Here is a 27,182-nt window from a genome sequence, read left to right as displayed (position 1 = left end):
TGATCTTCTCCAGCTGGGAAACCTCTGCCATCAAATACTGCATTGATAAGGTTCATCCCAGGTGAATCTGAAGGATGAAGATGATATGGGTGATTCATGTCAATGGTGACAACATTTTCTCCTTCTTTGGATGCTGCAGGGGTGATGCCTGTTTCAGCCATCTTAGCTGAGGTCAGAAAATGATGTGTGAATTTGCAAGATTGGATCGAGCTTTCACTGCTCTGATACCATGAAAGAATTTGAAAAGATTGATGAAATTTTCTGTGTTTTATTCATTAGGTATTGCTCCTATTTTATACAAAACTGTACATCCAAATAAAATAAAGAAACAACTGAAAATGGTAGCCAACTCATATTCCATTTATGCTGTCCTATTTCTATTTATCTAACATATCAAAATGTGTAGCCAACTAATATTCCATTTGTGCTCATCATTTGTGTAAAGCTATCCAGAACTGTCCAAAATAAACAGCTGTAGTATTAATCCAACGTTTGATATTTCATCCATCAATATTGAGTTGGAGGGTCAAGATGCTTCCACGTGTCTGTGTTGATTGTTGTCATTTTCAGTCAAAGTAAATTTGTCTGAACAAAACACTTTTACTTTGCCTCTTTCTTGGTTACTTTTACTTTGCTGGTCACTTTTACTTTGCCTTTTTCTTGGTCATCTGTTTCTTTATTTTTATTGTCTCTTTCTTCTCTTTCTTCCTTGTGTTAATCGACATATCCATGGCAGATGTTGTTGATGCAGAATCAACATCCTTTCCTTCAATATCAACATCCTTTCCTTCAATATTTTGTCCCCCCTGTAATGTGAAGAAAAGTTTTTTCTGTTTATAGGGCTAGTTTTAGCGAGATTAAAAGGAAGTTGAAGGAAGAGCTTGACCAAGAAAGAAAGCGAGGTATACTTTTTTGTAATTCCTGATACCAGCCTTTTTAAGACGCTTTCAATTCCTAGTTATGATGAGTCGATGTGGGAAAGTCTGTCCTTAGGAACCATGCTGCTGCATCTGACTAGAAAACTTGCAGATTATCACTTTGAATGGCTCCCGCTTCTTACTGTAAAGCATTGGGCTTAGTTTCCAGCGCCAAATTCTGACATAGTATACCCCCATAGTGATCCCTGTTCAATATTTAGCTTCACTCTTCTTTTGTCACAGTGGAATACCTTTGAATCTAATATCACTCGTTGGAGAGAAATGTTTAGTCAGCTTTTCTGATTTTGAAATGATAGGATATTCTAATTGCGACCTGGGTGCATTATTGGTTGCAGAGATGATGCGTCAAGCAGGTGTGGGAGGGAAAATATCTTCAGCCAAGGATCGAGCTTCAAATCGACAGAGAGAGTGTTCAAGTTTTGCATCTCCAGGAAAGTGACTGTATATTTTTGTATCAGCATGCGTAGCTCAAGCATTTTTACTGTATATGTTACTGCACTTGGCGACAAAAGGTGTGTTAAAAACTAGTCACAGGGTTGATTCACGTGCTGTTGTTTTGCTTCCACCTCACAAGCTGACAACAAAAAGATGTGTTACCGCTCGGGATTGATCCTCCTTCCAATATTTTACCTTGTATTTTTCTTTTTCTCCCCTTCTCAAGGAAGGGGGAGCTGAGTTTACTGTGTGTTCTTGAGTTGTAAAGTTCCATCATGTAGGACAATCAGCATAGGTATGGCAGATTGTTGCCACCAATATGTCATGTTCCACTTTCCTGCAATGATTTATTTCCAGTTTTATGATTCATATTGAAGCGCAGATGTAATTTGCTTGAAAATATGTCATGTTCCACCTCCCTTTTGTTTAAAACACTATGTTAGCTAGGTACAACTTAATGCTAAATATTCTGGTCAGCATTTAGAAACAGCTGAATCTATTGTCATGCTGCTGTTGGAGGTATAAAATTGATATAACATATTAGCAGTTTTAGTGGGTGATATACGTACAAGGGTGACTGTTATAATTGACAAAAGGCTAATTAGCTTAAAAATTCATCCAGATTTGACGTTCACATGTGCAAGGAGGTTCTACTGCATCAGTAAGTACTGGTCAAAGTTTACCAAGAGAGAAGAAAAATGCGAACATTTAACAATTGAGACAAGGGAAACTGAACTAGTGTACAGATGACAAACCCTTTCTCCGTGAAATTAGCAATGCAAAAACCATTATAAAGCAGGAATTATTATAAGAACTTCAACTCTGTCAGGTGACGTATGAAAGGCTTGAATTCATCTGAATCTTTGGTTGGCCACATAGGTCCATCTGAAGGTTCCAGCTCAGGGTCAACAAGAGGTGACAGGAAACCGATCAGCAAATTGAGTATATAGATGATGCCCAAACCATAGGTAACAACATAGAATCCCTGCACATAATAAACCCGCAGAGCATAAAGCAACGCTAAGACAAAAGTTCCAATCCACCTATATGTAGCATGAGGAGTAGTTTTATCTAAATAGTATTGGAAAAGTTCTGAATGTTCAAGCCTCCGCTGGTTCAATGCTGCAGCCGCTGAGGCACCATCACCTCCAACACCCTCCAAACTCAATTTCACAATCCTAAAAGTGTCATATATCAACGCAATAAGATTAACACAAGGAAGACATTGTGCTAGAAACAACTAGATATAAACTACTTGCTCAAGTTAAGAAATAGAAGAATTAGGACTTCGTATTCTACTAATGCTTAAAACAGTGGGAAATTAATTCTAGTGAAAAAGCCATTCGCTCAATCATTTACAAATGAATGATTATACCAACCTCTTATTACTAGAAAGTTACAACACCCTCCAAGAATCCATTAAGAAGCACACAACAATAAGATTTGAAAAAGAATCAACTAGAGCAACCTAAACTTGCTGGAAAAGTGACAGGCTAAAACAGAACCCACAGAAATCGCATTATTTCCAGATCGATGGTGATCATGATTTTGTATTCTGTGAAGAACCAAGGGTCAATCTTGATCATGATTTTGACCCTTAGACATCTTCTTATTTTTCTTTCCACTTTATTTTTTCTTTTTCTTTCCTCTTTATTTTTTCTAAGCTTTGGACGTGATTATTCCAGTGAGCATGGTATAATCTATAACTTTATCTTATAAATTCTTTAGCTTAAATTTTTAACCTAAGCTTTAATAGTTCACGTAAGTTATAAATATTGGTTCATCTATTTCAAATTAACTGATTGGTCTGAAGATTACCAATTTAATTTATTAATATAGTTCTTCTTTTTAACATTTTTTATGATATTGATATTCCATTAGAAGTAACAAGTACAAGTATTTTTTCATTAGTTACATTCATTAATGAGATTTATCGAATATTGCATTTCAGTGTTGTTTATAACTTTTTTGATTATTAAGCAAATAGTAATAGTAATTCATAACTTCAATTAGTTGTTGGTGTTGAATTGACCATTAGGTGACCTTTCAAAATATCGAAAATTAATCGAATCGATACCGAAGAAAAATCGAGATAATAGAACGGTTTTGAAAACTCTAATTTTGGTTATACAAATTAAAATAATCAAAAAGATGGTATGGGATAAATTTTATAAAATAACCGACCGAACCTTACCATCGACACCCCTAGTTTTTTTGTTTATATTCTTTTGGTTAATACTTTATACACTCCTTAATTGCTTAGAGAATTCAGTCCAAAGTAATTTCAGTATACATTGCGATCAAGTAATAAAGGTATCACTTTTATAGTTTAATCACTAATTTGTAACGTCTTCAGTCCGGGATGAGGTGATGAATATTAATACATTTTAACATAATTCCATCTTCAAAATACGTCGAATCTCAGCATAATATATATATATATATATATATATATATATATATATATATATATATATATATATATATATATATATTATGTGTCTCTTTGTGTGTGTGTGTGTATTATGCTTAAACAGAGCTTAATTATTTGTTAGTCATTGATTCAATTTGATTTAGATTATGGCCAAAATAATGATCTGCAGAATTTGTAGAAAGAAGATTATAAAAGAATTTGACACTTCCTAAAACATCCACAGATTTAAGCCAAAGGGAATAAATTACATTAGGGAGCTTTAATTCCAGCACTTTGAACTTCTTTTAGGTTTAGGAGTTGTTTTATTTGTTGTTATACTTTAATCGATTAGTTCTTTATTAAATATTTTAGGGTAAAATTCGTAGCACTTTTAACTCCTTCTAGGTTTAGGATTTTTTTTTTTTTGGTTTCTTATAACACACAAAAAAACAAATCACAGTAGGATTAGGAGTCTTAGTTTCATCTGAAAAATAATTATTAAAGACTAATCATGATGACAAGGAAAAAAAAAATTCATTTAACTGAAAGTTTTAGCTATTTACTAAAATCCTATATCTAAATTATGTCGTTTAAAAAGTTTTAAGCAGTTGAAAGTTTCTTTTAAATCTATATTTCTGATTATTTCTTTGGCAATTTGTTTACTTTTCTCTACTTGGACGAGGCCAATCAAACTCAATTGATTGTGCAATAAATTTCAATTATTAATTGAAGGTAGCTATTATAGAGTAAATAGAAGAATTTGATTAAATTTATTAGAGTTTTGGCATTACATATTTTCGTATTTGGACCACGTAAAACCATTTGATATTTAAAAATTTAAAATTGAGTAAGATTTTCTCACATTTTGGTAGATTTCCATTTTTTTTTTTTTTTATATAGTAGATTTTCCATTTTACTATAACATGCAAGTCAATTAATTGAAAAGGTCCACATTCATGTCATTTTAGTGAAATTCGATAATGTGTGGATAATCTAATAAGACTTTTGTGATCTATGATATTTTACCTTTGTTGAGTTATAGCCTGTTTTACCACATTCATGTCGTTTACGTGAAATTCCATAATGTGTGGATAATCTACCAATGTGGTATATGATGGTTTACCTTTGTTGAGTTATAGCCTGTTTTATCCGGATTTGAAAAGCTAAAAGTGCTTATGTTTAACCGAGTTTGATCAAGTTTTAGGGGGAAAAAGTGTAATTAAGTAATAGCAAAAGGTAACAATAATAATTTTTGGAATCTTGTTTAATCATAAATTACTCCTCTAATAAAAAATATTTTTCAAAGTAGTAGATTTTGAAAGTTTGGCCAAACAGACTATTAATTGAATATCATTAAACTTCATCATTTTATAGAAACCTGAAATTTTTAACTTAATATTCAAATTTATTTAATAACTAGTCAATACACTCGCACTTCGCGTGGCCATAAGATTATATAAATGAGATTGCCTATGTGATCATTTTGTATAAATTAGTCCATACAGAAAAAACCAAGAAACCTGAAAAATACTTGAACTGATTTTCATCTATAAAAAAACATGTTGATACTCAAAACTAATCAATTCTCCTTTTAAGTAAAACTTGAAAGTACTATACATTAATAACGTTTGACAAAAAGAGTTCCAAGATTACAGTACATCACGATAAAATACACTTTTTGTTATAAAATAAAACTATGAAGTAAATACATAGAAGAAATATGTAGAGAGAATATGTAGAGAGATATCAGATTATATTATTTCTGCTCTTTCAACATTGCATCTGTGCATCCTATTTATAGGAGCAACAGAACATGGGATATTTTGAGATATTTTGGGATATTTTGGGATATTTATAACTTAATGGATATCCACTATTTGGGATATTTATAACACTCCCCCTTGGATGTCCATTAATAGATGATGTACCTCGTTAAAACCTTATTAAAAAAAAACCTGTGGGAAAAAGTCCTAATGAAGGAAAAAGAGTGCACATATCTAGAAATACGCTTTGAGAGCTGCCTCATTAAAAACCTTACCAAGAAAACCCAATGGGACAAAACTTGGTTAAGGAAAAAAGAGTACAACACGTATTTCACTCCCCCTGACGAAGACCAAGATTCAGATGACGGAGTCTTCGCATTCCAATCTTGAATATCATCTTCTCAAGAGTTGAAGTTGGCAAAGATTTAGTGAACAAATCTGCAGGATTGTCACTTGAACGGATTTGTTGCACATCAATATCACCATTCTTCTGGAGATCATGTGTGAAAAATAACTTTGGTGAAATGTGTTTTGTTCTATCTCCTTTTATGAAACCTCCTTTTAATTGAGCTATGCATGCAACATTATCTTCATATAATACTGTGGGCATTTTTGTATCACACTTCAAGCCACATCTTTCTCTGATGAAATGTATCACTGATCTCAACCATACACATTCTCTACTTGCTTCATGAATAGCGATTATCTCAGCATGATTTGAAGAAGTAGCAACAATGGACTGCTTGGTCGATCGCCATGATATAGCAGTACCTCCGCATGTAAACAGATAGCCCGTTTGAGATCGAGCTTTATGTGGATCAGATAAATAACCTGCATCTGCATAACCAACAAGATCTGTACTACCAAAAACAGACCCATATCGCTAGTTCCCTTCAGATATCGCAATATATGCTTAATCCCGTTCCAATGCCTCCGTGTAGGAGAAGAGCTATATATTGCTAGAAAATTAACAAAAAATGCTATGTCAGGTCTTGTAGCATTAGCAAGATACATAAGTGCACCTATTGCACTAAGATATGGTACTTCAGGACCAAGTAGCTCTTCGTTTTCTTCCTGAGGTCGGAACGGGTCTTTGCTCACTTCAAGTGAGCGAACAACCATAGGAGTACTTAAAGGATGCAAATTGTCCATGTAAAACCGATTTAAAACTTTCTCAGTATAGGCAGATTGATGGATAAAGATCCCTTTTGCGAAATGTTCAATTTGCAGACCAAGACAGAGTTTTGTCTTTCCGAGATCTTTCATCTCAAATTCTTTCTTCAAATATTCAATCGCCTTTTGGAGCTCTTCTGGAGTTCCAATGAGGTTTATGTCATCAACATAAACAGCAAGTATAATGAACCCTGATTTTGTTTTCTTAATAAAAACACATGGACAAATGGCATCATTTATATATCCTTCATTTATCAAGTACTCACTTAGGCGATTATACCACATACGCCCTGATTGTTTTAAACCATATAATGATCTTTGTAATCTGATTGAATACATTTCCCGAGACTTTAAACCAAATGCTTCAGGCATTTTATATCCTTCAGGAATTTTCATATAAATTTCATCAAGTAAGCCACATAGGCTGTGACAGCATCCATCAGTATAAATAATGTGACATTTTCTGATGTTTGGACTGCTGGTCCAATAAACATTACGTTTACCAAGATGCATCATTTTACTTGGTAATTATTTCTACATCAACATGCTTTAAGAGACGTCGTACTTAGATCCTCACAATCTTATACAATATTGCGCGCCATATTGTATCAAAGATATCGTCGACAAGATATCATTTTGTATCGGTTCGCAATTCGACATAACTTACTGAGATCTCATCACTTCATCATTTTCAGGTACCTGAACCTCTCATAAGGTTTATGAAGTGTTATGTCGTAGCTCTTCAAGAGCACACTGCCTCTTTATTATGATCATTTGCTCCTCTCTTTTTCAAATATTATTATATTTGGAACCGATTCGTCTACCGTGCTTCATGCAACTGTAGAATTGTCCTTCCGGGACATTAGGAGCATTTTGCAGATGAAATATGAAATAGTTGGGTCAGCAAATGATTCCAGCATTTGACTTGAATTATCTGAGGATCATATTGATGATAATTCACAACATATTTCTTAGCTGCTTATTCTCTCCCCCTTATTTTAGTGACATATGTCCCCATTTTCTTTGGGAAAATCCGTCTGTGTGCATCATGGTATATCCATTAATCATGTACCGCACATCAAATGCTAAAAGATGGAAATATCTAGTTCCTGACCCTGAACCAATTATGAGGGGAGAATATATCAAAATTTATTGATCTGAAGCATACAAGTGCTGTTGTATGCAATATATCATATCTCAGACCAACATCTGAAACTTTGTTCTCATAAGCAATGGTTTAGCTGTATTATGGAGGCATCTAATGCCAAACCAACTTAGATATAAACCAGCATTATCAAGATGATTGTCTTGATTACATATTCTGAAAATTGTGCTTCCAACTCAATCATTTTGAGCGAGCAACTTCGTAAATGTCAAACTGCCAGTTGACAATAAACATACATGTGACTGTCTCATAGATGCATCTATTTAAGACATCACATTACAGGTGAAGGGGCCCACATTCACCTTATATATTTTTCAGAATTTTGGGGATTCAGTCCCAACATTAGCTGGTTTAATCAACTTATTATGAGAACAAGCAACACAAACAAATTCTTGAAGAATCTTCTAGTTCTTCAATATGTTTTTAATACTCAATTAGCACATCAGATTTAAATCAGGACGATCAAAATGGTCTTGTCAACTGATAAAATTATCTGTACCCGTAAACTTCAAGTTTACTATCACGAGTGCTATTTCTTTTAATAAACTTCTGGTTTACTATTGCATGAAATTATATATCAATAAACTTCTGGTTTATCGTGGTATGTGATCTCATCATGCTCGGGTAAAATTTCACATGTGTATTTCTTACCCGTAGTAACTTGAAGATATTTAATATTCCGATCATTTGTAGTCTCAATATGATAACCATTTTTATTGTTAGTAAACTTCAGGTCTGCTATAGTGTTCCGATCGTACCAATTACGATCTACGATGAATGGTATTATCATATATAACATCTTCAAGAGACTTCAATTTATTTATCATGATCAGATATTATTTGGACACTGCTAGTGTCATGATACTTGCAAATAAATAATTAGCTCTTCTGGAGCTTTTGATCATTAATTTCTATTACCAAATATTTCTCAAATACTTTTGGTACCATGAAAGTAAATTTCGACACTACTGGTGTCACGAAATAAATATTGAATTCTAAACTTCAATATTTTAAACATCTCCTTCAGGGAGATTCATCATTAACATCTGAACATTTTGTATCAAAGAGGCAACCACATAGTTATTAATTCCTTCAGGGGAAAATACATTAATTGTTATTTCCTTCGAGGAAATCAATAACAACTAACCATAATGTATTAATGTGGTTATAGCAGAACCATTCTACTCTGCTCCCTTTTCCTTAAAATGATACTTTAATATGTTTCAACGTACGACAGGTACGTGTAGCAATGTCTGAATTTCATACCACAAAAATATAACATCTACATTCCTTGTATTTTATCCCTCCAGGAGATAAGTTGTGGTATTTGTTCATTCACTTCGGGGAATGAAACCTGATTATTTAAATGTGCTTGAAATACGACGCTAATCAATAGCTCGTTATTTTGCTCAAACACGAGAAGACATTGCTTCAGAGTATTTCTCAGATATTTTGGTAATGCTTTCTGCTTCAGGAGTAAAGTTTCAGAGTTTTACTACTTCGGGAGTAAAGTTTCAAGTTTTACCACTTCGGGAGTAAAGTTTAAAGGTTGACTAATTCAGGAGTAAATTTCTGAATTCTACTACTTCGGGAGTAGATTCCAGAGTTGTACTATTTCAGGAGTAGAATTAAAAATCTTACTACTTCAGGAGTAAATACAGAGGCTTACTACTTCTGGAGTAGAATTCAAAGTTTGCTACTCGTGGAGCAAAATTATGAGTTTAGTACTTCGGGAGAAAAACATATAATATTCAGAATATTTCTTCTCAATTATTCTACCTCTTCTGGAGATGGATCATAATATTTTCACAATCAAATGCACATTTATATTTATAGGCTTTACTATATATTATCACATTCACTTCAGGGAATGGATCTATATTTGCAACATTTATCAAAAGTTTTCATTCTTCAAGAATAAAACATAATTATCTGAACGTGCCTTAAGCATATCAAATCGTGATAGCTTATAGCCTCTTTTAAGATATTGCTACTTCAGGAGCAAATCGAGGCATACATATAATGTGAAGAATTTTTCTCTAACACATCTTCAATCATAAACACAATAAGCCCGTAAAAATATTACCACTTCTGGTGTTCACTGATATAAACTCATTTAATCATTTCATATTTGCGAACTAACCTTCCAGTAGAATATTGGCATAAGGCCTTCAGCAACTTTGGTTTCAAGATATTTTGTCAAAAAGAGGCCGAAGTGCTATGTTCCATAGTAATATTTAAAAAAAAGAAAGGCCATGTTTCTTAGTTCTTACTACGCTGATGGTGAGCTTCTCCCAAAAATCAGTTTAAAATTTTCGTAGTTGTTAAAGTCAACAACAATCAACCATCAAAACAAAGATAGAAAAATACTTGGAACATGTTACCTGAACTGTTTAGACTAAATAAGTACTGCAAGTCCTTTACTTTATCTCCAGTGAGGCAACGACTTGTACTCAGTGTAATTCCAAGAATTGCACCTTCGAGACTTTCAAAGTATTTGCTCAAGATGGCTAAGGCTCGTGCTGATAACGTGTTATAAAATAAAACTATGAAGTAAATACACAGAAGAAATATGTAGAGAGAATATGTAGAGAGATATCAGATTATATTATTTCTGCTCTTTCAACATTGCATCTGTGCATCCTATTTATAGGAGCAACAGGACATGGGATATTTTGAGATATTTTAGGATATTTATAACTTAATGGATATCCACTATTTGGGATATTTATAACACTTTTTCTATTGTTGCTCAGTTGTCAAAGTTGTCTCCAAAATAAGCTGTCTAAAGTCTAAACAAATAAAAAGATGCAAGAATCCTGAATTGCAAATTTACCAGAATAAACATAATCTTCTTTCCTCTCGAGAGCAGAAAGTATCTACAGTAAACAAATGTCAATCTTATCTATAATGTTTATAATGGCTTCTTTTGACACCATTGTCTTTGCATTGCTGTTGATGCACCACATCTGAAAAGTAAGATTAAGATTAAAATGATCCTCAATTCAAGCAAATTAGGAGAAAATAAAGCAAAAATCCACAAAAAATAAGGAAATAGGATAAATAGAGACAATAAGAAGGTATTTGTTGAGTGAGAAGCAAGGCTTATTGTAGGATATGTACTGAGGTGCTTGAGAAACAACATCGGCCCTTAATGTGGCCAATTGTTGTATCATAAATACTCAGATTAAAAATGAGAACATAGAGTGTAAGGCTAGATCATCAGATTTCTTTAACTAAATTTTTCTTCAGATATTGCTACAGTTAAAAGTGAAACGACAAACCAAGCTATTATAAGTGCTACAACGACGAATCTAAATTCCAGTAGAATTGAGATTAATGGATACAGAGAAACATGAAATACAAACCACACAAATCTCAAAAGCAAGAAAGAAAACATTTACCTTGGCGAGTACCTATGGCGAGCGAGAAAGAAGAGGGAAAAAAGAAGACGTTATAAGGAAAGAAGAGATGCCAAAAGGAGGAAGAGACTGGAATCAAGAGGATGAAAATAAGCGATGCTTTATTTTTCAGGGAAAAGAGATGACTGTTGAATACCTAATTTCCTTTAATGTAACACTTTTGCTCATCATTTTAATAAGGAGAAAGGAATTTGACGACAACAACATACCCAGTGTAATCCCACAAGCTAAGGCCAAAAATTGGCAAAAAAGATAAATAATAATGCCTAGATTTATATAGATACAAGATTTCTCATTATAATCTGTTTATCTTCTAGATTGTCTCGAAGAATGTTCAATTATGTTTTCCTGCTCAGGCATAACATTTGAGAAATTTCAGTTGTTCAAACACCATATGTTTGGGGCCTTCAAATAAAGCCCCTATTTCTCAAATGATTCTCCCGCAATAGCATTTCCAATGATCTGTTTGTGGACAGGTTTCAGAAAAAATAAGTTAGGCTAATAATGATATCTTCCATGGGAGGGTAGTATTCAGCTTCCATTTCAGGAACCTCAAAACCAGGAACGACACCACATTATTTGAATATTGGTTGTACGCCATAGCGATATAGTACAAAACAACTTAGGAGTGTGTTGATTTTTCAAACTGCTGCTATCAGAAAGCGTTTAATCCACAGAACTATGTAACAATTTTTTTCTATATCACATGGAGAATAAAATGAATATCATAACTGGACAAAAAACTAAAAAAGGATGCAAACTTTAGTGTCACAACAACCCCGCGAGTCAGGCACGAGTTCAGAATACTGATACAAATTTGAGAAAATACTAACCAAACATGAAAGAGATCAAAAAAATCTCACAATCAGAAAGAGGAGATTTGCCTTTGACTAAAGAAGAGAAACAAACAAATCTCACAATCTCCTCGGTATCTTCCTGTTTCTCATGAGATCTGTAATACGACAAATTTTGGAGAAACTTTAGGACTACATGAGCAAAAACTTGGCATTGAAAGAACATGCAATATTCTAAAGCATGACAACGACTCAAATAATGAATAAACCGATTGTGTTTAGAAAAGTGACTTCTTTAAATCGTTAGGAGATGTAACGAAACCAAAAATACCTCACGATCAGAAGATGTATACACAGTTTCAAGGTCTAATCCTATGGATTTAAAGAAGAGGCCTTTTCAAAAACATGTAGAAGATTTCCGCCTGTTGCTCCGGCGACTGTGAGTAAAGAGAAAGAGGCAAAAATCAATCAAACAAGAAGCCTGTTAGCGTCAATTGATTTTGTTTCGGCCGTGGGGCCATTGGAATCAAGAAATCTGAAAGTTTTTGGATGAATGCAGGCAGGTTTTTTAGACGCTTGAAATACAAATACCGAATTGATGAGGCGTTTCGATTTGAGAGTGTTGGGATTGATTTAATTATGTCCTTTCAGCGTGAGAGGTTATGAGTTATGACTGTTTTAATAATTTATTTGCCCTAATTTAATAATTGAGAAAGTAGCAAAAAAAAATGACAAAAACGATAAATATCATTCTAGGCCTTAAAAGTATGCCACATTAGTGGGCCTATGTCCCTGCTTTACATATATATATATATATATATATATATATACATATATAAGTAGATTTCTTTTAAATGCTCGCTATTCAAAGGCTTTTTTTTTTTCATTTCATACAAAAATTAAATAAGTTATTATCTTCTTATTTGATAATATTATGGCTTCAGATGAGATTTATTCATTTCTCTATAATAGTTCTTCATAATTAAAAGTTACTACTTTTTAACATTTGAAATATTATTTTCCAAACCCAAAATGGTAAGCTATTGAGTAAAATTAGTCTATTTAATATTAAGATTAATTAAATATAATTAGGTCATGACGCGTGCAGCAATGGTTGACGAATAGGCTAGAGGAAATTATTTCCGGTATTACCAAATTTAGCAACTTGTACATAGTAACTATGCAATGGCAAAAAACTCTTTGGTCAAATAACGAATTGACCTCTTTTTGGATAAAGAGTAACTATGCTACTCTTTATCCTATTGGACTGCAAGCTGCCACCCTTTAATATTTAGTTGGGCCCATTCACGCACAAATTTCGTGCGTGAGAGGCCAAACTCTTATTTTTACAGTTTGGTCCTTTTACACATTAAATTAGTGCGTGAAACCTACTTATATTTTTTTTTATGTTAATTTGGTTCAACTTTTTTTTTTGTCCTACAAAAGTCGCGAATTCTAAAGTGAAGCATTAAAATACAGTGAAGAGCACGCCAAATACATAAATAGCTCCTTCAACTTGTCAAAAAATTTCGTTGGACACCTTATCTCAACATGTTTCCAATTGAACACCTAATGTTAGCAAAAGATGTGCGTATTAAATCCCTCAGTAGCAACTGCCTAAAAATAATAGTACACGTGAAACTTACTCGCGATGTGGTAGATTGACCAATGAATTAAAGAAACTTGGATTTTTAGCTTAATAATCTAAATAATAAATATTCTTCCAACGTGGCTTTCACTCAAAATAACTAAAAATGGCAAAATTTTCAGACCAATGTTTCTGATCCCTCCTTCCACTTTCCTCCATCATTTTTTGTTTGTTACTTCATGACAAAGCTTCTTATTACCATTACAGATGAGTTTTGGAGAAATTTAGTACCCTCTCCCCATCTCAAGTAAGAGAAAGAAAGCTGAAAATTGATCAAAACAATAATTTAGTCAACTATGAAAATATTAACACAAATTTTAGATTCAGATGTGCAGTCCATGTTATGGCTGCTAATCATGGTTAAAGGAAAATGACAATAAGCGTGGTTTAGTTGGATTATAATCAGTAATAGAGTATCTTCTTTCTTTCTTTTTTTTTTGGCAAGAAGTTCGGTCTTGTTAGCGGGAATTTTTAAAAGAAAAAGGACAGAGTTCTCATCAAGGTGACCGGAGGTCGACGTGATTCGAATATAAAATTCATAGATTTGGCTGCTTGTTCTATGACTTTTTGACAAGTTGAAGGGGCTGCTTATGTATTTGGTCGAGGTTTATTCTTTGTACATTCTTTGGTAGTTTTACTTCTAATTAGTCTAAAATATTGCAAGCATATGTGTACAATCTATCTCAATTTAAAGGGAAATTGTTAGTATACATGATTTGAATTAATCTCTTGTTAGATTAATAAAATAATCATCAAGAAAGTCTTCCTGGATCTTTCACTTGAATCCTCTAATGCCCATCTGAAAAATTAGCTTTCTTGGCTTTTCTCCTCCATTTTATTATCCTTGCATCCATTTCTGGTGTCAATGCACAATATTGCCTAAGGTCCAATGGCATTTTCTTGTACACTTTCCACCACCTCTTATGAGCTGAATCGCTGGCAAAAATTTGAGAACTTTATCCTATTACAATCATAATCTTCATAACACACCCATGGCTTCAATCCTAAATAATGTACGGTATACGAATCATCAGAAAAATCGTGATAAGTCGAATTTCTAAAAATCTCGAAAGTATTTAATTTAGTAGGCCACCTATGCCACCACACGAACATTTCATTTAAGAGGCCTTGATCGCCCCCATTATATGTACGCGTCTTTTTGGGCATGTGGCCATCTTATTCTTTTGATTTTCTTGATTTACCAGCCTGCTACTATAAGACTAGGGCTGTTCACGGCTTTGGTTAAAATCAAAACCAAATCGAAAATTTAATCAAATCGAATAAAAAAACCGACATTTGGTTTGATTTGGTTTTAAATTTTAAAAACTGATAATATTTGGTTTGATTATGGTTATATTAAAAAATAACCGAACCAAACCGATAAATTATATACATAAATTTTATAAGTATTTATATGTATAATATTAGTTTTTCATAAATAATTATAAATATTTTATACCTTTTAATCATTAATTTGATTTTTGGTCTACTTATTTCACATGATTGTTTAAGGCCCATGTTTTTAAGAATATGTCCAAGCTCATGTCTTTAAGTCTTTTAACTCTTTAAGTGTTAAGTGTAAGCCTACTAACAGAAGCTCACGTTAGAGTCTAATGTCTTTAACTTAAATTTTTAGTCTTTCTTTGTCAGCCATTTGATTTTAGGTTGTTTCTTTTTTTTTTTTTTTTCCGAATTTATACCTTTCTTTTTTCTTGTCTGAATGAGTCCTAAACTTTTAATATTTTTCATATGAAAAGGACAGAGGTTGTAGATTTGGAGGTTCCTATAGAAGATATTTCAGTAACATCAACATTTGCTGCAATTCAAGCACATGGTAATGCCCTAATACTTCTTCCGTGGGTAATCCTCCTAAAAGGCAGAAAAGAACAACTCTTTGTAGTCGAGACCCTAGCCCTGAGGATAATGATAGAAAAACATCTGAAGTTTGGGATCATTACACAAAGTGTTTTTAATAAAATGGGAGAATTGAGGACAAAATGCAAGTATTGCCCCAAAGTTTGGGATCATTACACAAAGTTTTTTTATTTCATATATTTTCATTTTAATTTTAGGTAGTCTTTATGTTTAATTAATATGTATGTTTGTAACAACAACTAAAAGCTCCTATGCTCTACTTTATTTCCAGGTATGTGTATTAAGATGACAAAAATGGTGCAGCCACTACTTAGATAGTTTTTAGCTTTATATGTAATAGTTTAGCAACTTTGGGTAACTTGAGTATGACACTATCACTAATAGTGAAAATATTTCTATGATGTATGTTCCACCTTAAACGATAAATAAAAGTTATCGTTTGAACCAAAAAAAAGACACGTCTTTTTCAACTTTTTAATGTTTTACTGATAAGTCTCATGGCTGCTAGTCATAAACCGAAAAATCCAACCAAACCGAACCAAACCGACAATAACCAAACCGGTGGTTATTATTTTATTTGGTTTGGTTATGGTTTTAGACATTTAAAAACCGACTAAATTGGTTTGGTTATGATTTTAATCAATAACCGACCCAAACCGAACCATGAACACCCCCATATAAGACCATGAAGGTATCTTGGAGAAATTGAGTCATCTGCTAGAAGGACAAGGTCTCTTGTGGAGTTGGGTCGAATAATGCTTTGTGCCAAAGCTATTGCTCCACCAACGTAGGATTCTGAAGAATGTAGAACTGTCACATATGCCTCTCTTGGCGTGAATAATATAAAAACTTTAATTCGTGAATAATATAAAAACTTTTATACAAAATTGGCCACTTTAGATCTTACTATCAGGTAATCGTCCATAAGAAATGGCCCGAAGCAGTGGCGGAGAAAGAAATTTAGTGAAGGGTGTGCAAATTTTCTTCTTACTTGTATTAAGGGTGTGCAAAATTAAATATATACGCATTGTAGCTAACATTTAATGTAGCTACACGGCACTGACAATTGATGAGGTGGATGCCATGTGGCATGCCACCTGATCATCCTTAACCCATTTTAACCCTTCTCTATATTTGTTCTTCCACCACTAAAATTTCATTCCCGTCAAGCACCATTGGCCAAAACAAGGCTATAAAAATGGAATTTACATAAATCAACCGCTATTATGATTTCTAAAATTATATTTGGGTGCAGTGTTATGCATTTAAGATTTTCTCGGTTGTCTAAGGATGCTTGATTTTCTTTCCACAATTTGACTTTAACAGCTCTGCTAATTCATCCCGTACATATGGGTATTGCTTCTTTACTTCATCTTTATGTCTTCCCAGCAAAGCCATACGACGAAGAGCGTTATACTGGGGATGATGCTGTTTTTGGCGATTATGCAAATTTCAATTTTGTAGAATTCTATAATTTTAGAATTTTGGCTCACGTGCCCAGCAAATAGAATTTTAGAAATCATAATAGCGGTTGATTTATGCAAATTCCATTTTTGTCGTCTTGTTTTGGCAAATGGTGGAGGGAAAGTAAATTTTAGTGGCGAAAGAACAAATATAGAAATGTAAAAATAGACAGAACTAAATTGAGAAGCCATATCATACTTTCTTGTCCTCTGTTAATGAATTTCGAATTATAGATGACTAATTAGTCAATGCAGTTTCTTTTTCGAGGTAAAAACTGCCGCTAATTAATCCGGTAAAAAAAAGTTAGTTCCAAAAATTAGATAACAAGATTTGGTTCTACTTCGTTCAGCAAATGGACGAGCAAGCTGACAACTACCAACAGGCATAAGAATTTTCTGCTTCAATCTTTTCAGTTCAGGCTTATAAACCCATAAATTCTCTCCATGCAACAGCATGTCTTCACATCGGAAAATCTCCCACATCGGTCCACAATCGCCTATGAACACCACGTAAACCGTCCGGTCTTATTCCAACCACCACTCCTCACCAAGAAGTTAGCTTGTAGAGATTTGAAATAGAATAGACAGATTTGTTTTGTGAAATTTTCTGATTGATTTCCTCAGTGGACTGTTCATGTATATATACAAATCTATTCTAGCTAGAATACAAAAGAATGAATGTAAACGTTCCCATACAGCTGTATAGTTTCTTATTAGCTATGTACAGTTTCCTATTGGCTGTCATATAACAACCTACAAATATCTATTTTAGAAGGAATCTTTCCATAACAAATTTGATCCTTGTAAAGATCTAAACTTGGGCCACTGTTGTGCTGGCAGAGAGGCCCAAGTTTCTTCACTTCATTTCAGCTTCAGACGAGGCCCAATTCCACCGGAGGCCCAATAAGTATCAGTTGGACCAAATGGTACACAAAACCCATTTATAGACACAAGTCACATTAAGACATAAACCCTCAGTTAGCTTCTAGAAATTGCACGACCAACTTCGATCTCATTTGTTTGCACTTATTGAAGGTCTAAATCTGAATGATTCAGACCTTAAGCCATTAAGTGCATTTGTTTGCATTAAAATCTAAGCATTTCTTGGGTCTGAATAGATCTTAATCATTAAGATCTTGAATCAAGTCTTAATATCATTAACAGGTATTTTTGTATGGAACTTTTTATCACCAGCTCCAACCCTAACCCCAACCCCAAACCTTCCACCTCAACGCTACCCTCACCCACTCTTCCACTCCAACCCCGCCCCACCCACCCTCCACCCCACCCACCCACCCTCCACTCCAACCCCGCCCATCCACCTCCACCCCACACCACCCACCCCTAATCCCCTACCCCACACCACCTACCCCCACTCCCCACTACCTTATATCCCACTCCCCACGAACCTTACACCCACTGCCTCTCACCCTAACCACCCACCACCCACCACGATTACAAAACATCTCCACCATTACTAATGAACATAAATGTCTCATTTTTTTTAATCAAATAATATTTTATTTTATTAAATTTATATTTATTTTCTACTATTTAGTTACTTTTTAATTTGAATTGTATGTTTATTATGTTTAAATAAATATGTTATGCACATTCAGATATTGAAAAACAAACAGTCTTAATCATTCAGTATTCAGACCTAGAGAAAACATCTTAATCATTCAGATGTACATTCAAATTCAGACATCTTAATCTTAATGAAAACAAATGAGGCCTTCATCTTTCTCGTGAGGTTCTTGACTTTGAGCATTGTTCTTAGAGTGATAATGGAGGGAATTAATTTCAACATAGCTACCACTAAGTTAACTTGTAAACTTAAAACATCCTAGAAGCAATTAGTGGCGGAGGCAGAATTTTCATATTGGGGGTTCAAAAATATGAAGAAATACATACATGAAGAAGTCAGGAGGGTCAACATATATTATATCTGCACAAAAAATAATATTAACCTTATATATACAATATAATTTTCCGTCGAGGGGGTCCGTCTACCAAGCTCGGCCACTGGAACCAAACCCTACATGTTTACATGGAACCTTTGCAACAACCACATCCAATTCCTCGTACTACTCGAACACTGGAATTGGGATTTCTGGCAATGTAGGCTTGGCTGATACCTCGTTTTCATCAATCCATTCTGGAAATAAGTATTTCCACTTAATTTTATCCGAAACATTAGGAAATTTCATGTCGAACGTCTCCACATTTTCTGCCCGTGCAATCCAATGTAGTCAAAAAACGAGACATCATCAAGGTTGACGAGGCCAATTTTTAGTGTTTTATCTTTGATTTCGTCTTGCAAAATTTGAAACCATTTTGGTTTATTGGTGATATATTGCATGGGAATAGTATTGTTTTGTCTAAAATTATATAAATTGGTTTTCTAGGCGGGAGATTGCAACATCACGATGTTTTGGTCTTAACTTGCAAGTTAGAGTTAGGTAGATGAGGAATATATATGGAGAGAAATATGAGAGAAACTTTAAAGGGCTTTGGCTTTGTGAGAGTAGGCAGTAGGCTTAGACGATGCCATTGTTTCTTTTGAAGGTTACCACGTACGTCTCTGTGGTATGTTTAGTTGCTTTGTTATATATGAGTTCTCTACTAAATTTATATTACTTCCAACTTTTCGTTTTTATTGAAACATTTGAAGAGAAAAATTCAAGGCTATCGAAAGAGTTTACATTTCGTAGGGAGTGCATGGACGTACGATCACATTAAGATTTTTTAATTAGTTGATGAGTTAGTCAAATATGATGTTTTTTATTCATCATTGGTTGGGACCCGTAAATGGACGTTTATTCTTATCAAGGGACAAGTATGGAAATTTGTATGTTTTTGATGGATAGAGTTTTCTGATTGATACTTGTTAGATAGGAAAGAGTTCAATATTTTCAAGAAAACTGGTGATTTTAGTTTTTCAGTTATATTTCAATTTTGATTCTTAATTATGATGTTATTCAATTATAACATCAGACTTTCAAAAGCAATTGTACCGAAATATGCTAAAGATGGAGGCTAGAAGCTTCGTTGGAATCTGTGGTTTGACTCATCTTCCTTCCGTAGCGATAAGAGATCAGAGAAATTTCTCACCAACGATGCATTTATGCTTCTCCGTTGTTTTATGAAGTTAAACGACAGGAGGGCTGTTACATTGACTTGAATTAGTCGCGACTTTTGGCCTTGTAGAATGTAAAGTTCAACTAAAAGGCAAAACAACTACTAAAGAAAAAAAAAAAAAATATATATATATATATATATATATATATATATATATATATATATATATTACATACTCCATAGTTTGACTGAAGAAGTTTGGCAGAAAGCCAACCGTTCGTTTTCCAATTTCCAAATTTTAGAGGTAAAAAGTTTTCTTGTAGAGAGATAATGTCCCCAATGAAAGAGTATCTCATAGCCATATGTGACCCACATAAACATTATAATGGTGAGTTCTTCCACCAATGTACATTTAACATAGGCTCCTTTAGACTATGATACCTCAAGAGTTTAATACGTGTTTCCTACTTTTTATTTCTCTTAATTGCTATTTATAGTATTATTGTTTCTGAAGTATGATAATACAGAGGAGTCATTTCATTAAGATGAACCTACATGTAATATATCTTATGTTTTGGCTTTCACTTTCAAGTGAGTAAGGATTCAAATTTAATTGATATACATGATAGTGTCAAAGTTTCTTCACTGTTAATGTAGTTTCACCAATTGTGTTATACAAAAATCAGTGAAAGAAACCACCCAAAAAAGATCATTGGTCCAAAATTGTATACCACCAAGCTAACACATGCAACACAAAGTCATTGAACATTTGAACCATATTGTCGGAGCTCATCTCCACTAAAGACTTTCTTCAAAATCATGCTCATGTATCATGCCAAGAAGGTTCGGCATACCACAATCACCAATATGACAGTGGAAGTTGAAAAAATTAAAGCAAAAGAGTATAGTTCAGATTTTCACCTCAAAAATAGACTGTCTTGACTATGTGACCGAACTTTGCATAAACGTGTACTGCAGCATTGCAGCTGTTAAAATAAAAAACAGATCTGAAACAACTCTTTCAGGTTTATTCTATAAGCGAGATGGACATCACCTTTATTAAATAAATAAATAAATAATAATAAAAAAAAATCATCAACCATAAAAGAATGCTTACTTGTCAGAGTCTAGTTGGTTTGATAAGCCTTACCCGTTTCCCTGCCTGGTTCATCAAACTTTGTAACCACTTTCAATTGCCGAAGGTAAGCTAAAACATTGTAAGGTCTGGCCTTTCTGCGGGTAATTAAAACATTAGTTTGGTTTCAAGTCTTCAATAAACGTTTCCGATAGTATCTTATTGAATTATTACTTATCATATTTGATAAAAATGATTAGCATAATGCAATTAACAATTATATCCTATTTGTAACTCCCAATATTTGATCGTCCTAAATTTATTGTGTAACAACTAACTAAAGACTGCATCCTTCATTAGTCCATACTCGATCATTTCACGACACAAGCAACAGACCTCTTGTTATAAGTTTGCATGCATTCTTTCAAGAGCGTTTGAGTAATGGAAGACAATGCATGAATATATCTTAGGCGGTTTAGGATTAAATGTATGAATTTTGTATCACAGTCCACCTTTAAATCCCTCGTTTTTACGGTCTTGTGACTCTGAAATTAAGGTACGGTATTAGATTGAATTGTTAAACTTCTACAAACTACTCCACCTGCCAAACATTCAAAAAGCAAAATATGGTATCCCACAAATCAGGCATATTTCAAGTTATATCTTGCCAAGTAGATAAGCTGAATTTGGTATCTGTATTCTTCAAGCAAAGTTTTTCAGTTTAAAAACACTATCTTTCTGGTGCTAAGCCTCGGTTAGGTTCTAACTAGCTATTCAATTTTACAAGACAAACTTCCTGCTTTGATATACACTGATACACAATTGTGAGACCTAAAAAGGAAAAAAATAATCTCAACTTTATCATTAAATGCTAATCTGAGAACTGATGATAAGTTCTTCCTCCGCTTGACTTAGCAAGTCTTTCATTTCAGATGAGCAAAGAATGAATTATTAAAGTTCCTGAAAACTTTTAGTAGTTTTTTGGTTTTGTGAAGAGCTGGAGTGGTGGCAACTTCTCAAAACATGTTTATATAAGCAACTTCAGATCCCTTCTAGTTCCAGATGCTGACAATTCTTGTCTGGAGTTTAAGCTAGTTGACATACTGCATCTTAGTATATGTTTTTATGCTACTGTTTCCAACTGTTCTCATTTAATAAATTGAGGTTACACATGTTGTGCCTAGTTAAGTTTCTTTGTGTTTCCGAGTGTAAACAAGAGAGTGGTATCTACTTGCTGCAGCACAAACAGTATATTAGTTGAATTATATAGTACAAATAAAAGTTGCGGCAGAATTTGCTACAGGGAATTGTGCAGATCGGAGATTACATCAGCAGAATAAACAAGGCAAGTCGGTTTAACTCAGACAAGTAGAAAGACAATCAGCACATATAACAAAAGAAAGAATTCAAATAAACCTACCATCGCTTTAAGATCAAAACCTTTTGTTTTTTCAGCAAACTGGACAACTCTGCCTCAGCTGTCAATTTCAACCATCCCAAACTCTGATGCTCGGCTGAAAACATAGAGCTTAGTCTCAGCTTAAGACAATCAATGGCGTATAAAGAAACGTTCTAAGAAATGTAAATGTGTAATTTATCAATAAATATTAAAGGAGAAGTACTTTTCTCCCTCTTATTCTGATCACTCAATTCACTTAACATGGAAGAACCAACGATAGCTGTCTCTTAGTAATGACGAAATATCAATTAATAGGAGTTTAAACAAACCTGTCTCCAGCTAGTGGACATACCTGCAATAAGTCAATACAATCCATCCTATAAAGATGATCCCCAGATAATATAAAGGATATTATTAATACTTTGTTTTTGGTATCCTGCAAGAATTGGTTGCCATTGTAATCAGAAAAAGTACTATATGTCGCTAAATAATAACTAATTCAGGAAAAAAAATAAGGGATAGTTACAGTTTTGGACTGCTCATAAAAATAATAGCCAGCAAATGTATACGTTTTGTATTAAGTAAATATACATAGAAATACAATATAAATAATCACTATATATGTTTTGTATATTTTGACTAAAGCCCATAATTAATTACGGCTGGCAGGACAAAAATGAAAAAAGCCCAAAAATAATGAGACAATAGAAGAGCCCTAAACAGTTGCAGAGACTAACCTCAAAAACACAGAAATTGTCTAACAGCATCTGCAATTCCTTGAAACCATCTTTTTCCGCAGGTGTCTGAGTTGCAGCTAGTACCTATTTTATGAAGGAATTTCTTTCAGTTAGTAAAAGAAAGCAGAAAAACAATGAAGAAATCGTCTGAAATTGTTACACTGTTACAGATTATATGTGAACAAAATCACTTAGAGGACTAGCAAATTTACTCACATGTTAATTAGCAGAGGTGTGACATCTAGCAAACCTAAAAAAACAAACATATGTCCCCAACCTCAACAAATCCATCTCCAAAGCTCACACCATTAACAATATATTTGAGCAATGTCACAATTCAGGGGAGCAGAATTGTACTGTGTCAGCACAAAAATCTTGCTAATACCACTGTTGATGCAGTTGTTCATTGGGACGTCTATTAGCCTGTAGCATCCTCCAACCCAACCAGAACCTGGTTGTCATGTTGCAAAAAATATCAGAACTTTAGAAATTAACGGCAGAGTGAACATCAAATTGCAATTTTGTACACCTATCCTCTATCTATTTCTAATCGATCTGTTTAAGGTATAAAACGACAAATGATTCAGTCAGACCTCTCCATAACAACATTTACTATAACTGCCTACTTTTCTTTGGAACCGACTTTCATATTAGGTTACATTATATGTTCTCTATAATAGCATCTCGCTATAGCAACCAAAAGATATCAAGATAAACAACGGCGTTATAGAGAGATTTGATTGTACATCATAAAATACCTTAGCATATCCTAGAGGAAAAAAGTAAAAACGTGAAACATACAGGGGTGATCCAATCTCCCCTTAATAAGCTTTAGAACAATAAAGGGCATACTGGAGAAGGGGTGAGTCATGAGTGCCTGAACCTTAAAATTCATAGTTGGAAAAGTCTTAAGACTCAACACAAGAGATAAACACAAACAACTTGGAAGAAAGATTAAACTTTTAACTAGGACATTAGGCCATCTAAAACAAAATAATAAACAAATGTTAGCTGATGAGGAAAGATGAATGTCTTACAGCAAGGGTTGCAGCCAAAGGCGAATCTAGGATTTCTGGAACATGAGTTCACCACTAAAAAAAAAAAAAAAAAGAAGGAAAAAATGGATTAAGTGAGGCTTGATCCCTAGACCTCTAGGTAAATAACTCAACCTTCAACCAAGTGCACCATTTAATTTTTTGTAGCATGTGTTCCAGCAGATAGTATTATACTAATTTTAGAAAATATATAAAAAAAATACCTAATTTTACGGAGAGATCATGTGTTCACGTGCCCCATTTTTGGCACCTAAAATCCTCCCTGGACTTGCAAGTCTACTTGTAAGTGGGAATAACTTAGTCCCTGCATCTCCTCCTAGTATGGCTGAAGCCACATCCTTGTGATTTACCCGTCGTCTCTCAAAACGTGGCGCCTGTACTGTCTATGTAGGTCCAGCAAACAATCACAATCAGAGGCTGATGGAGATAAATTTTGTAGGCTCAACATGAAAAATATATATAGCAAAAACTAGTACAAGAACTTCAAAGCCCATAATTTCACGTGAGTGACTTCAACGTTAAAAATCTTAAATACTGGACCTATCATGTTTAAATTTTGGATCCGCCTTCATTCACAATACAGTTTATATCACACAAATCAACATGTTTCCCACCATATCTAAAACTCTAGTGTGGCATTAGTTGACGCAGAGATGTCCTAAAGAAGGGAAAGAATTGATTTTTACCAGTCTCTTTGTCACTTTCTGCTGGGATAACAGAAAAAGCAACCCTAGGTTTGGTCTTGCGCTCCTTCACAAGTTTCAAACTTTTCGACAACTGATTAACCTTGAGATTGTTTTTCAAACTCCCTCTGATCTGTTCCCCCCAAAAACTTCTTCCCTCCACTGTTAAGGCAACCAGTGCTTACCCTACCCAAATGGACAGTGGATTTCAAAGCCACAGAGCAAATATCCATTTTACTTGATACTTTGTAGGACCTAGTCCAAACTTTATAAGGTTACTGTCAGCAAAACTGAGTATCTAACTAAACTTGCAAAAAACAGGACAAGCCGAGATACACCACTATACTAAGGCATCAGCCATTTAAGTATGAATTACATAATCAATCACTCAATTACTGCAAGATTATATATATATTTTTTTTTTGGTAATTAATTACTGCAAGATTATAATAGATAAACATCGACGAGTTTGTATTCACAATGGTAAAGAGTACAAAGATAATATAAGGTTTGAAGGAAGCAATGAAAAATGTAACTTTAGACTTTAACACTTGCGCAAAATCTCAAAATAAAAGTTTTTCTTAATAATCGTAAAACCCCCCACCCCTGTAGAACATCATCTCTGTGATTATATGAACGACCTCTTCAAAAGACTCGATGCAGTTTGGCAATGTACAAGTAATTAACTTTCCCGTATTAATGTCATACGCAAAGAATAAATTCTTGTTCTGATTCACGAAGAACAATATAGAATTGTCAGCAAAAGTGATAAATGTCAATTGCTCCCCATCATCCGGTTGCAAGAATTTCAGCTTGATGATCCGCGTTCTTTCATCCCATTTCAACTTTCTGTAATCGTTTAACACCAAGACATGGAGCTCATCTTTTAGTAGTTGAGCGAATGAGAGCCGGCCATTCCAATCCATGAGATTAGTGCTGCTGAAGAAACCTCTAGGGAAAGTAGTACGACCAATGTAGGTCTCATTAACCATATCCAAAACATCAACTTGTATATCAGTAAGATCATCATGAGCATCCCTTTGAACATGCCAAATGCAATAAGCAACTCCCATTCTAAAGAAAACCTGAATGCTCTTCCTCTTTTCATGAGATAAGTTAGGTAGTGGTACCTTAACGGATCGCCAGCAATAAGTAGTTTGATCACTCCCAACTCCAAGAGCGAGAATTTCATAGCCGAGTGATGACTCATCATCTCCATGAACAGAAAGCAACTTGACAGCAGGGTGATTAAATGGAACGAAATCCAAGGCAATGCATAAACTAGGATTTTGTGGATTGGGGATATCAATCCTTTGGCGCAATGTAGGGCATTCTACACGGTATCTCAAATTAGTATTAGGAGAAGAATCATCAGATGGGGGAGTTTGACCACGGCTAGTGCCCTGGAGATGGAAGAGAAATTGAAGGATATGGGGGCCTGGGATAGTAGTGGGGATGCGACCAGTATGTGGGATAGGACGGCTAGTTGTATTAGGGTTGTAGCAAGGGAAGTGTTGGGAGTCTCGACAGGTAGTCGTGGTCGGCATCGAGGGGACTGGTGGTGGAATGGAGAAGTGCAAGGGAAGGTGGAAGCAAAGAAGATGGCGTATGCGAAGCTGATAGAAAGCAAGGATGAGGTGGAGATGTGGACGAATAGGGAACTTTATAAGATAGCGAGGAAGGAGGCGAAGTCGGCCGTTTCGACGGCAAAAACGGCAGCTTTTGAACGCCTCTATGCTGAACTAGAAGAGAAAGGCGGGGATAGGAAATTGTTCAGGCTAGCCAGGGTGCGGGAGAGAAGGGCGCGCGATGTGGATCAAGTGAAGTGCATTAAAGATGAGCATGGAAAAGTATTGGTAGAGGAGACTCTCATTAAACAGAGATGACAGTCATATTTTCACAAACTCTTGAATGAAGAAGGGGAGAGAGATATCGTGTTGGGAGATTTGGAGCATACAGGGAGGCGTCACGATTTTGGGTATTGCAGGAGTATTAAGGTTGAGGAGGTTAAGGGTGCTGTCCGTAGGATGCGAAGGGGAAGAGCGACCGGACCTGACGAGATC

General features: G+C 34.4%; 2 protein-coding genes across 6 annotated transcripts; both read right to left on the bottom strand.

Annotated features, from left to right (window-relative positions):
• Positions 1 to 2,003: 2,003 nt before the first annotated feature.
• On the bottom strand, positions 2,004 to 2,959 carry LOC132644719 (protein RER1A-like). Its single transcript, XM_060361324.1, has 2 exons — positions 2,879 to 2,959; positions 2,004 to 2,613 (listed from the first exon to the last, which is right to left on the bottom strand). The coding sequence occupies exons 1-2, from the start codon at positions 2,957 to 2,959 to the stop codon at positions 2,179 to 2,181; spliced, it is 516 nt and encodes a 171-aa protein (XP_060217307.1). The 3' UTR covers positions 2,004 to 2,178.
• Positions 2,960 to 19,480: 16,521 nt separating this feature from the next.
• LOC132599182 (uncharacterized) lies at positions 19,481 to 26,666 on the bottom strand. Of its 5 annotated transcripts, XM_060312438.1 has the most exons (9): positions 24,640 to 26,666; positions 24,419 to 24,472; positions 23,598 to 23,832; positions 23,382 to 23,465; positions 22,997 to 23,080; positions 22,666 to 22,759; positions 21,321 to 21,403; positions 21,092 to 21,156; positions 19,481 to 20,256 (listed from the first exon to the last, which is right to left on the bottom strand). In XM_060312438.1, exon 1 carries the CDS (start codon positions 26,664 to 26,666, stop codon positions 25,701 to 25,703), a length of 966 nt encoding a protein of 321 aa, XP_060168421.1. In that variant the 3' UTR covers positions 19,481 to 20,256; positions 21,092 to 21,156; positions 21,321 to 21,403; positions 22,666 to 22,759; positions 22,997 to 23,080; positions 23,382 to 23,465; positions 23,598 to 23,832; positions 24,419 to 24,472; positions 24,640 to 25,700. The 5 variants fall into 5 exon arrangements, with proteins under 5 accessions (XP_060168421.1, XP_060168416.1, XP_060168419.1 ...); XM_060312433.1 differs by having other exon boundaries at positions 21,092 to 21,403; XM_060312434.1 differs by lacking the exon at positions 19,481 to 20,256 and having other exon boundaries at positions 20,406 to 21,156; positions 21,288 to 21,403.
• Positions 26,667 to 27,182: the final 516 nt, after the last annotated feature.

This window comes from Lycium barbarum, chromosome 6 (assembly GCF_019175385.1).
Source record: "Lycium barbarum isolate Lr01 chromosome 6, ASM1917538v2, whole genome shotgun sequence".
Lineage (NCBI taxonomy): Eukaryota > Viridiplantae > Streptophyta > Magnoliopsida > Solanales > Solanaceae > Lycium > Lycium barbarum.
The sequence above is the reverse complement of the archived record's forward strand: the minus strand, read 5'-3'. Positions and strand labels throughout refer to the sequence as shown.